The following is a 12,500-nucleotide window of genomic DNA, read 5'->3' as shown; positions in this document are numbered from 1 at the left end:
ACAAATACGTCCGCTACAGATGATTGACTTGACAGAATGCCGCTTGCACGGGGGCGATATCCGGTCAAGAGAGTTTGACGGATGTAGTCAAAATATGACTTCCCGTTGCGTCATGGACTCGAGAAATATTTCGCATGCTGCTACGATTTTAAATCTCTGGCACAAGTTGTTACAACCTTCAATTCTCAGATCTTTTCCGAACTCACGACTTTAAACTCAGCACAGTCATATCGGTATTTCCTCTCTGCTTCTCATTTTCTTATTTTTTCAATTTTGCCCCGAGGCTATGGTTCCATCCATAACTTGAGGCTGTTCGGACATTAGAGCAATGTAAAATAAAAGCAAAATTTTTAATATGTTATTAATAGCTTATAGATGGGATTTTCTTTTATAAACCAAACACCTTTCTTAATGAATTAATTTTTCATTTGCTACAATAATATTTGTTTATTTTTTTGAATTTTCTGTTCATTTTTTTATGAGACACTATTTGCTAATAGATAATATTATTCAATTAAAAATATAGAATAATCATTTATATTACAGAGAAAAATTATATGATAAATTCATTTTTTGTCTAATATTAATAATAATTTCTCCATCAATTAAAAATTTGTTTTTTAATAGGAAATTTGACGTAAAATACGAGGGTTATATTAGGAACTCGCTACGAGGTAGAGGAAATTGTTAAAAATCGATTTAAACACTTTAATTGCTTACAAGAATACGAATTTGCTAATAATTTATGATGAAAATATTTTTTTTATCAAAATTCATTCCTTTAGCTTCAAAATAAAAAAAAGAAGAACCTTCTAGCTCAAACAGAATCGGAGTTATGAATTTTCACAAATGAGTCTACAAGCCGAAAATCACCAGATTCTCAAATTCTGGATCCCCTCTGTTTTCCGATATATGCGAGAAAAAAAAAAATCTTCAAATACGTATCTCTTCATTTTCGATATAGAACTTGTAAAAAAAAATTAAGCCAAATCACAAATGTGTCGGTCAATTTTTATCCGAATCTGGTTTGTAAAAAAAAGTCCCAAATTCGTATAATCAAATTTTTCGGGAACTGGCTATTTAACATGTAGTTAATAAGGAATATTGCGCAAAACGGAAGTTTTCATACAATTTAACCATAATTGCTGGGGATAAAAATACAAATACAAAATACAATTCTCTTAGATTACGCAAAAATGATAAAAAAAAAAACGTACACTGACGCGTAGTTTTGTAAATATTTTAATCCAAATGATCGTAAATTCACGAAAATGACAGTTAGCCATACTTAAAAATGAATTACGTAATTGGCTCATGAAAGTGAAACTTTTTCAAGTTAACGATTTTTCTTCTTTTTTGCCAATCGTCCGTTGCGTCGCAATTGAGTTACTTAATTACTCATTTTGTAAATCTATAAATGGAATGTAACTAAACACTGGCAACAACAACGTACAGCTGTTAGATGCGCTGTTGCCAGATCTATTTAATGCGGAAAAATACTTGAGTTAAAAGACATTTGTTTATTAGTGTCAGTAAATAAATAATTAGATTAATCTGATCAGAAGTAATCTTAACATCTTAACTTGAGTTATTAATTTGCATGGTAACATTTTCTGCTTTAGTAAAAAAAATCTCTTTTTTAACGAAGCTTATAAAATAATTCGTTTTGAATAATAACAAAACCAAGATGTCGTTGATAAATTGTTTAAACATAAATTTGTGAAACAAACCTTTGATGATTATTTTTTATTTCTTGCAAAATGAATTCATTGATATTTCTGAATATTTACGAATTTTTTGGGAATTTTTGGCGATTTTAGAAAACCCGTTTTCCAGAATTGAAAAAATTTCGAAAACATGGTTCAAAAGTCCTGAATTTTTGGATAGGTTTTTGCAAATGGTTATACATGACACAGAAGACATTCTAGATGCATGTAACGAATAGTTTCAGCGTAGAAAATTTTCGAAAACTGAACTATCCAAAATTGCCAAAAACCGCAAACAACATCATAGCTATTAAGAAAAATCAATGAATTCATTTTATATAAAGTAGAAAAAATTTCACTAAGAGATTTGACACAAATTCATGATTAAAAAATTTATCAACAACTTTTTGGCACTTATTTTTATTATTATTCAAAACGAATCATCTTATCAAGTTATTTTTTTTTCAATTCTTACCTCATCGCGGAGTGTTCAACATTAACACCTAGACTCACTTTTGGTTGGGAATAAAGATGGGACCTTTAATTTAACACCTTAAACGGCCATTCGTGAAAGTTGTTGGAGTTTTCGCACAATTGAAGTAAAAGTTTTTCCAAAAATTCTGGTCGATTGGAAAATCCGTCGTGATGTACTATCTTTCCATTTCGGCGGCTAACACAGGGTGCATTCTTTGAGATTGCAGAAAGGACTGATTTATGAGTGCAGGGTGGTCGTTAAGTGGGTCGTAGATAGGTGTGTAGGTGTGTAGGTTTGTAGGTGTTCAGGGTGCACCTTCGTCTGGCGGAACGGGGAAGGGTAGGTAGTGAAGGCGAGTGAAAGGAGAAAGGGGTCGAGAAACGAGAGCGGAGAGAAGAGGGTGGACGAAAAAAGAGAGAAGAGTTGCGAGGGCACTAGACGCTCTGACGAGGGCCTGAATTAGCGATGAGCCACGGCGTTGCATGTTTGGTAAAGTGTAGAAAACTTCGGGATGATATTCACGACGAAAAATTTCACCACATTGGTGGATCATTTCCCCCAGTATCCAAGGACGGTATCGTGTCTGACTCGACAACAACGCCCTCTCGAGTGTCTCTGGTTTCCACTCTTTGTTGGATCCTCTTACAGCTGTTGGTCCTTCATCGTACAGCCGATGTTTTTTATCCTTCTGAAGGGGGGGGGGGGGGGGGGGGGGGTTAACCCTTGCGCGCTGCAAACCGGGGTCGAATGTCCGAAATAATCTGATATGATCCGAGATAAATAATGAAGTATTGTGAAAATTGTTAATTCATAATTTTTCAAAAATCTTGATATTTTTTTATACAATAAAACGTGACTTTAAGACTTACTTAGTCAATTTTAAGCTCAATATATTGAAAATTTAGTGATTCATTTTTTGAGCGGAATGATCCACTTTCTTCGATTTTTTTGTTTTATGAATTTTTTTTCATCTGCCAAAATTTCATTTTGACGAAGATGACTGATTTATCTTGATATGTAATGGCTACAGAGTAGTTCGGAATTTTTTTAGTTACTTGAATTGATATCTCTGTTTCGACAATGATTTTTCACGTGGGGTCTCCAGTGACCCCTGTGTGACACTAGTGTTAAAGGTTATATACAGTCAAAATTAAAAAAAAAAAAAAAACGATTTCTTTTTTATTTTATTTTCGTAAGTTGCGAAAAAAAAATTCTACTGAATATAAAGTGCTTCTGAAACTTTAAACGCGTTTTTTTCAAAACTGTGTTTTTATTGTCAGTGAGCAAGATTTTTTGAAAACGGCTCAACAGATCAGTCTCTAATTTTGACACAAGCCTTTTAAATATATTTTTAGTAATTAATCGAAGGTTTTTAGTCACTGATAAATATTTTACATTTTATAAAAAAATTTAACGCCTAAAGTTTCTTCGAAAAACGATTTTTTTTTTTTGAGAAACCGCCATTTTGTCAAAAAGTATTATTTTGCTTATTTCATCGATCAATTACAAGATAATTCCTTATACTAATGGAATATTTTTCGTTTTTTCATTTTATATTAATTAGTATGAAAGGCAAGACGCCTTTTTTAGAGTTGCTCCCGAAGATCAGCTATAGCAGCTTTCAGAATAATTATTTTTTCAAATAAAAAATGTTCAAATACAGTTAAAAGTTACCACAATATGTGGACAAATTTTTATTTTAATAAATTAAAGGGGCTTTTCAATAAAAATTCTTGAAAAATCGATTCTTTTTTTGAAAACTCGGAATTTGGCGCTTTCGCAACTTTTCAAATTCGGAATTTCAACCCCCATCCCCAGTGTCTTACACAGAAGATCTGCAAAGTGAGGGTTAAAGGTGGTCTGCTTCTTTGAGATCGTTCTCATAAATTACAGTGCAAAAATGGTGATTTTCAAAGGATCGAAAACGAGTCTTCAGAGATGATCCTGCACCTGACCTTCAACTTTTACTTCATTCCTAGTGCTTTTCACCGATTGTTCCATGATTTCCACCATCCTTATTCTACCCTCACGGTGCATTTGCTCTTCCGCATAGTGCATGCCTAGATTTGATTCGATGAAAAGTATCTGATTCCACTCCTGCACGAATAAAGGACTCGACGGTATTCTGTAGGGTATTATCGAAGGTCGATACATCTCGAACAGTTAGGTAGCGTCCTGCCTCCTCATGCACTCTTGCCGTCTTCTTTCACCTTCGCAATTCCCGTTATCTGATAGACGAATGAATATTATTGGACGTTGAAGCAAAATTCGAGCTTGAATTTTGTTGTGTGACATATTTTTTTATTATTTATCCTCTTATTATCCATTATCCGTCACTGAAGTACCTGCAAGACGCGACCTAATTAAGGTACAGCATCGTGAGTATAATAAATATGGAACTTTCTTGCATTTTTCGGCTGCTCTTGATTCGGTAAATAAATGCAATAAAAGTTAATTTTTGCGAATTCTTTAAAAATTGGACAAGAAAAGTTAATTTTTATCATACAATGATGTATGTATATATTTGAAAATTTCTTTAAACTTCTTCGAGATGTTTTGAAAACCCGGGAGTAAATTTGACCTGATATAAAGCCGTTGAACAATAGGTACGATTGTTTATCTGAAATCGCGGGAAGCTTGGCGTGTCCTCGACAATTCTTAACTTAACTGCACAATGTTTACAGCAGTACATAGCTCTTGTTTGTTGGCAATTTAACAGTCAAATCTGTAGCGTGTATAATACGCGATAAAGCGAGTGGGCCAGTCTGGAGGGACGTAAAGCTCGCTCAAGCAGTTCGTAACTACGTTTAGTTATTCTCAGCGTCGTTGTTTCAAGTTCGTGGGTAGGAGAAACGGCCTCAAAATATGTTTTAACGATCGCCCCTCAAGCCGACGATTGGATCGAATGATATGATCTATAATTTTGCCCGAGAAAATACCCACGTGGAAAAGAATAGATCATCGAATGTAACAGGAACTGCACTGAGGAAAAGGAATTTCTTTGGAGTCCATTCACTTTATTCTAATATCCCTTATTTCTTCCAAAGACGATGAATTCAATTTAACAATTTCGACTCAATTAGTTCGTCAAAATGATTTAGTCAAGCAAATTCCTTGATTCAACAAAAGCCTTTCTTTTCGTGATCAAGTGATGCATTGATTCGAAGGAACCTTTTCATGTGTTTCCGAAATTGAGTCAACTAAATGTCATTTCATTTCAAGTTTATCGATTGTTCCTCCAAGTCGCATGTTTTTTTGACAGAAACAATTAGGTACCTTAAATAAAATAAGTGCATGAATCTAGCCAACAAAAAATGTACACCGATCGATTGCCATACTTTGTTGATCTAACCGGAGCTTGTTTGGCGTAACTGGATGAATCAGTTGAACTAATTTGTTCACGAGGTAAAAGAAACATCACATGCTTTGAAACAGGTAGAGAATATATTCATCGTAAACGTCGGTATGCTAGTACTACAAACGGCCCATAGGTGGCGAACTTTCTCGCTACGGAAGTAGCTTCAGAGATACATATAAAACCGGGTAGCCGGCTAGTGAGTGAGATACGGATAACGTGTTTAAATTTGTCAACAGACTTATTATTAACGAAGAAATCATGATTCCAAGTTCGAGTTATCGAGATTGGCATTGACGAGAAATAAACAAAACTATTGACACATGTTCAGTTTATCCTTTAACGTATTAGTCACGAGGAACTCGCGCCGTGTTTTTTCTAATGAAGTGATAGTCATAAGCATAATTGAAAAGCTTGTTCCAATTCTATATTGAGCTGTTATAAATATTTCGTCCGAAAAAAGTATCTTCTTGAATTAAGTAAGTATCGTGTTCACCGCATTTGACTATATCATTTAGTTGAACAAACGAATATCGCTTGACTCAAATAATCCTTCATTTTCAATTAGAATCTACCAAAACAGGTGACTTAAAATATTGTACATATTGATAGTCAGTTTTCACGATAATTCTTCACAGATTCAACCATAACCGCTGCACATACTAAACTGCAAAATAGCATTCTGTAAAAATATAGTTGCCGTTATGTTTAGCCCGTGTAAACCATAATTCTGTGCAATGCTCGAGATACGATAGTGCATATTAACATAAATCTACATAATGATCCCTGCGTACCACAACGTCAGGAATTATTTTGGTATTTTGTTTTCACGGTCGCCAGAGAAAATACCAGAAATAGAGAAGCTTCCATGACGGAGTGCTTGCACGTGAAATACAACAAGCTTCTACCGCTCTACGGAAATAGTGAAATTCTTGGATTGAGGAAGGGAAATCGCTCGTTTATTTCATGCTCGATTGAGCCCATCCTCGCCCATTTTACTTGAGGTAGATATTGTCCGATGCACAATATAAGTGACCTACGACTGGAGAATATGGCCTTAACAATTCTACGGAGGCTGTATAGAGCCAACAAAGACATGACAGAATGATTGCGGAGTCAGATTTTCCAGCTGTGTAATCGGCGTGATTATACAAATGGGTCTCTCTGCAATTACGTCTCATATCGATTGTTCCGCAAGCTTGCGCGTTCTACGCATCCTTTCGCGGTGAGAGAGAAAAAATCGTTATTTCAAATTTATCAATGGGAAACGCACAGCGGAAGCGTATCATAATTCAGCTTTTATTGATCCCTAGCCATTTTTTGTTTTGTTTACGCCCGGCAGGCTTAATCCTGCACACTGGGGTCAAAACGACCCCACGTAATGTTCAAAACACAAATTTCTCCTCGATCTTTTAACAGTTTTGATATCTTAGAATCCATGTTATGCGTATAGTTTATGGCTTTAAACGTTCTCTACCTGAATTTTTATTCACTGAAGATAAGACAAAGTCAACCCAGATTTAACGATCAGTTCAAGCCCATACAAACAAGTTCTGGATTATTTCACAGCCACGATTACCGATCGAGTTTATCTAGTGAGTATTTACGTTGAGTGAAAGCTGCGTTGGTTCGTATCGGCAGATTTTTCCTCCGAATTGCCCGGCGTTAATAATTGAGCGAATTATCCATGAGGTCAACGTCGAGGAAGCACTTTGTAGCTGGGGAATCGCCATCATGCAAACTTTGAGCGGATAGATCGTAATCTGCATCCGCCGGTAATACAGTTGTTTGTATTCGAGCACGTTCCTTGGCACGTTTACCGCTTTTTCTTTTTCTCTTTTTCTTTTTTCTCCCTCCAACTAAAACACGCATGGCATTACGGGTACGCGGATTATATTGTGGGCAGGCCGAGCAGGCTTTACTCTCTAAACACACACGAGTCCTTTGCCCCGTTCTTCACCCGGTTATTGTTCACGTCCACGACAGCCGAATAATATTTGGGGTGTATAGGTACACGGGGTCTAATTGAGCGTGGAGAAACTTTATCTTGCGGTTGCGCAACCGATTAGCCTTATAACACCGGCCGCCATCTTGTTTCCGTTTATCGAACTTACTTACGCATTGTGTTTAAGCTAGGTACGTACGTGTTTATAGGTTTTTGTACACATTGTACAACCTACTGTGGTATCGTTTAAGGGGGCCGTCTAGTGTGACGGCTGTTATTTAAAAGGTTGTTTGGGGATTTTTTTATTTTATTTTTTTATTCGAAGACAAAGCAGTGAAATTAAATTTCTCATAATTTTCAAATTATATTTATTTAAATGAAGATTTCGTCGATATAGGCCAAAGCAACATTTTCTTTATTTATAAGTAAAAATTTCACTCTGCGACGTTTTGATGGGGACCCCCATCATCATAAGGCTACTGATATAAACAAAAAGAAAAAACAAACTGTTTGACATTGTTTATGTTTTACGATAATTAAATCTAGGTGATCTGTTAGCTTTTTTTAAATAATTGCTGTTAAACATATGCTTTTTTAGTATTAACAGGTTTTGGATGCGTATGTAAACGACTTTTGAATTTAATTTTAAGGATTAACAGTTATAGCATTTAGTAATTAATAACCATTTAAATGGAAAACCGAAGAAAAGCAAAATACTATCGGGATAGGAACATGCAATCTTAACTATAATGATAGGTTATGTTGCGTATGCATTATACGACTTTGAATATATCGACGAAGTCTTGATTTAAATACACTTCATGGTCACGAACTTCAACCTGAAATTATATCTATTGACATTTAAACAAACTTTGTACATTTTTGAGGTATCACGTCTATATGCAGTATACATTAGGTTATATTCAATATTTCGTTTCCAAAAAGTTCAGAAAATTTCTTTGAATGTTGGTAAATATATTGTGAAAATTATGAGAAATTTTATTTCAATAGTTTATCTTTAAGAAATTCGCAAAAAAACTTAAATAGAAACAGCCTTCACACTAAACAAATCCCTTAAGAGGATTCTCGCCTGGCTGGCCCAAATAAAATCCCACCACAGATGTTCATATCACAGCAAATGATATTAATAATGGATATTAGGCTTTGACATTTCTTCTCATTACGCGACTCGTTACGAACTGAAGCCGGTTGGCGTCGGCCATAGAAGGTTGGTTATTTAGAGAGAACGTCTCATACGCATATCTGTCTAACTTGTCCATCGGACCTTGGCCTAACTATTCTGCATTCGGGTTATAATACCAGCTGTCGCTACACTTATTGCGTGCAATTTTATAGGTTATAATCACAAATGATACGGAGGTAATTTCATCCACGTAAGCACTAATTTTCAAACAACGAAGTAAATCCTGGTGAAATTGGAACATTTTCTACAGAAAAACAGTTTACATAAAAGAATTGTAGATTTTCATGAAAATTTGTATATTTTTCAGTAAAAAATCTACAAGACATTACGATTTTGAAAAAAAATTAACAATTCCTTACGAAAAAAAACCGGCATATTTACAATTTTATACGAAATCATAAAAAATGTTCCAATTTTTGAATTTGAAATTTTCATCAGGGTACCGAGTATTGAAAACTTCTGCGTAAAAAACTTGCTCAACATCAAATTTTCGTCGTGAATCGAGTGATTTAAGAGGTCGAAAGTTAAATTAGTTATGAATTCAAAATGGCCACAACTAATGCATCCGTTTTTACCTAACCTAACCTAACCTAACCTAACCTAACCTAACCAAACCTAACCTAGCATAGGTATCATGGAAATCGGAGATGGGATCTTCGACGGTGTTTTAACCCTCGATTTCGTTGTTACAGATCGCTGCCAAAGCTCAGCAGCCAGGACGAGGACGGGCCAAACCCCCACACCCAATACACAGGCGTCACACACTTCGAGCCTATTCCTCACGATCATGACTTCTGTGAAAGGGTCGTCATCAACGTAAGTAACATTCTTGTCAACTTTTAAATCCGTGATAAATCATGACTGCCTTTCAATTATTCGACAGAATAGTAGATATGTCCGAGGCCTTCCTTGTCAACTCGATCAATGATTTTACTTTTCACCATTTTTACTTTGCTTCGAAAATTTTTACACGATTCGCCGAGGTCAAAAGAATTTTCATGAATTTTTTCAGACATTTTCCTCGAAGCGTTGATTTTTTTTTTTTGTATATGATTTATTCGATTTTGAATGTTTTGACCCAAGAACACAGAATTTTTGAATTTTGAGATTCATGAACAAGCCCGATTTTGAGATGGGTCTGATTAATCGTAAGAAAATTAACGGTGGGAGGAAAAAATCTGAAAATAATCAATACTGCTTTTTTTATATTGCTGATTAATCGTGTGAAAATTTTTGAAGCTAATTAAAAATGGTGAGAGGAAATCAGTTTTCAAGCTGTTTTCTAATGTAGGTATGATTCAAGTGATAAAATTGGCTAAACCAAATACAAACATTTATTCTTGAAATAATTATAAAATTTAGTATAGAGGATCATAATCACACTAAACAGGTATTTGTGTATCACGTTTTCTCAAAATTTCGGGGTGCACGCGAGTCGTGCAAAATGAATCGAGTTAAAATTATTCGATGTATAGTCATTGAAAAGAACATTTTGAATGAGTGAAAATAGAGTAAATCACTCGTGAGAACGATTTCTAAAAATTCAGAAACATTCTTGAAAAATAAAACCAGACAGTATATTTCAGTATACTAGTATCAGAAAAAATGTAGATAATACTATATTACCATGAACAAAACTGCGTCGTGGAAAATAAGCCGAACCCTCTGCAGAGTGCGAGTTGTCGATCGTTCATTGAATAGAATACTATAGTGCTGTGATTGTAACGCGAAGAGCATATCGTTAATGAAGTAATAAACAGTGAAGGCCAAAGGCAAAGGTCAGGGAACATTTAATTATAGACATGTAATTTCGAACGTGACTATACTAATGAACCTGCGATCGTCAACCTTGGGGATACACGTTTTATTTTGCAACAAAACTTTTCGAATTCTGCACTGCGATAAATATAGTACTTCTAATGTCATTCCAATCACTACATTCGTTAGCTATTACTTGAAAGCTAAGTAGAAATTTATTTTCTTAGTAAAATCAACTTTGAAGAAAGCTCCACGTGACCATGATGCTAAAATTGTTTCAAGACGTGTTCAATGACAATTTTTTTTTTTTATTACCATTTTGCAATACGGCTTACTTTGGTAATCATTTAACAGAATGCGATTATTCACATGGAAAATAGAACTTCATTTTACGCTTCACGAAATGACCACAAGACAAATTCAAGCCTGAAGAATCGAGGATTTGGAACATCTAAGCGAATTTCAGTCTTACTTGAACGATCAATCCTAGTAAAAGGATTTGTTGTATAACCTATCCTAACCTAACCTAAGCAAATTTGACTCTTACTTGAACGATCAATCCTAGTAAATGGATTTGTTGTATTAACGGTACGGATTTAGTCTGAGAAAATAATTAGTCCGAAGCATTTCTCGGCCAATTTAAATAAATGATGTTTCACTTAAGAGTCGTGAATTGTGTCGAATGTTATTGATCAATACGTCTGATCGACACATGTTTAGTTAGACAAAATAAACGTGATTTGCATTAAGAAAAAATCCCATTTCGAGATGCCGCATGGCTCTAGATCACTTTCTGGATTTACTGGATCGATTTCGATCGACATCGGATACTGAGTCCGACCATACAAAGAGGTATAAAATTTTAAGTGCATGTGAAATCGGCGCGGAAGGTTGTCAAACAAAAATTTACGATACCTTGAGGCTGATCCGCATTGCTGCCGCATTTTAGATCGTCGAGAATGTGTTTATTTTTATCGTCTTATGGGTTCTTCGTCAGAGTAAGATTAACCCAAGACAGTAGTGACCTAGAGCCGAAAGTTGGCTCGCGTCCAAGTTCACCTTGGGATTGGGAACCACGTATATAAGCACTGAGGTTGCCATGTGCCAGGGAATTATTAGTCTTCTGAGGTTGACACGACTGCATTGCGTCGATTAAAACGACCCCAAAGCTTGTGCCGTAATTGCCGTTAACTGGAAATTACAAAACGTGTGCTTCTTACCGAAGCCCATACGTCTTGCTTGACGGTATGATTTCTCAAGTTATACTTCGTTGTTGTTTTTTTTTTTTTTTTTTTTTTTTCCCGAGGAATGATATTTTTAGTCGAGGGCCAAGTATTATTACCCGGTAGCAATAAATTCCGGGAAAGATTGTACGTTTACAACACACTTCAAAAGGCGTTGAGACGAACCACGTTACTCGCAACAAGAACTCAATGCTGATAAACAGGTTAAAAAAATTTGCACACGAGTATTAGAGAAAAGTGATCATTCAACGTTACGACAAAGTCCTTGGTTCTAGCTAGCACCAGTGAAAAGTCAACTCGACATTTTTAGGTTATAACGTCATCCACTCGATAAATATTCACTATAAATAAAAATATAGTAAGGAAATATCAGTTGCATACATCTTTAGAATGTTGACCAATGAAAAATGTTGCTTTAATCATTTTAAATCTTGTTGGAAAAATGCCATTACTAATCCATTGAGCTGCTGCTTTCGTGTAGTTAGTACGGTACCATCTGCCACTGTCGATCCTCTATCCGCTTTACGACGTTTGCTCGTATTTGAACACGTGTACCAATAGCCAAATGACAGTTTATCACCTTTCAAATTTTCTCTCCACACTCCTCGCCATGCAAACGATACACGTTAAACGGTATTATGGTAGCTATAGTTATATTAGATATTTGGCTGAATCAAAACTTCATCTTAGAGGTCTCGTTTGTTTATTTCTGCATATTAACGACAGTCGTTGGTTAGTTCAAAAATTTGAATAAAACCATCATCAATCATTTTGTTTTTGTTTTCTTTTTTTTTTACGGAATGTACAGCAAAT

General features: G+C 35.2%; 1 protein-coding gene across 9 annotated transcripts in view; it reads left to right on the top strand.

The window, feature by feature from the left end:
• The window catches only part of LOC124413991 (potassium voltage-gated channel protein Shaker), a 248,656-nt gene that overhangs the window by 217,659 nt on the left and 18,497 nt on the right, over nt 1-12,500 (top strand). For all 9 annotated transcript variants that reach the window (XR_006929913.1, XM_046894832.1, XM_046894833.1 and 6 more), the window contains one exon: nt 9,378-9,501. Coding sequence is in view for 8 of the 9 variants with exons in the window: in XM_046894832.1 (XP_046750788.1) it covers nt 9,378-9,501 (124 nt within the window). In the remaining variant the exon portion in view is untranslated. The remainder of the gene's footprint in view (nt 1-9,377; nt 9,502-12,500) is intronic.

This window comes from Diprion similis, chromosome 13 (genome assembly GCF_021155765.1).
Source record: "Diprion similis isolate iyDipSimi1 chromosome 13, iyDipSimi1.1, whole genome shotgun sequence".
Taxonomy (NCBI): Eukaryota; Metazoa; Arthropoda; class Insecta; order Hymenoptera; family Diprionidae; genus Diprion; species Diprion similis.
The sequence above is the reverse complement of the archived record's forward strand: the minus strand, read 5'-3'. Positions and strand labels throughout refer to the sequence as shown.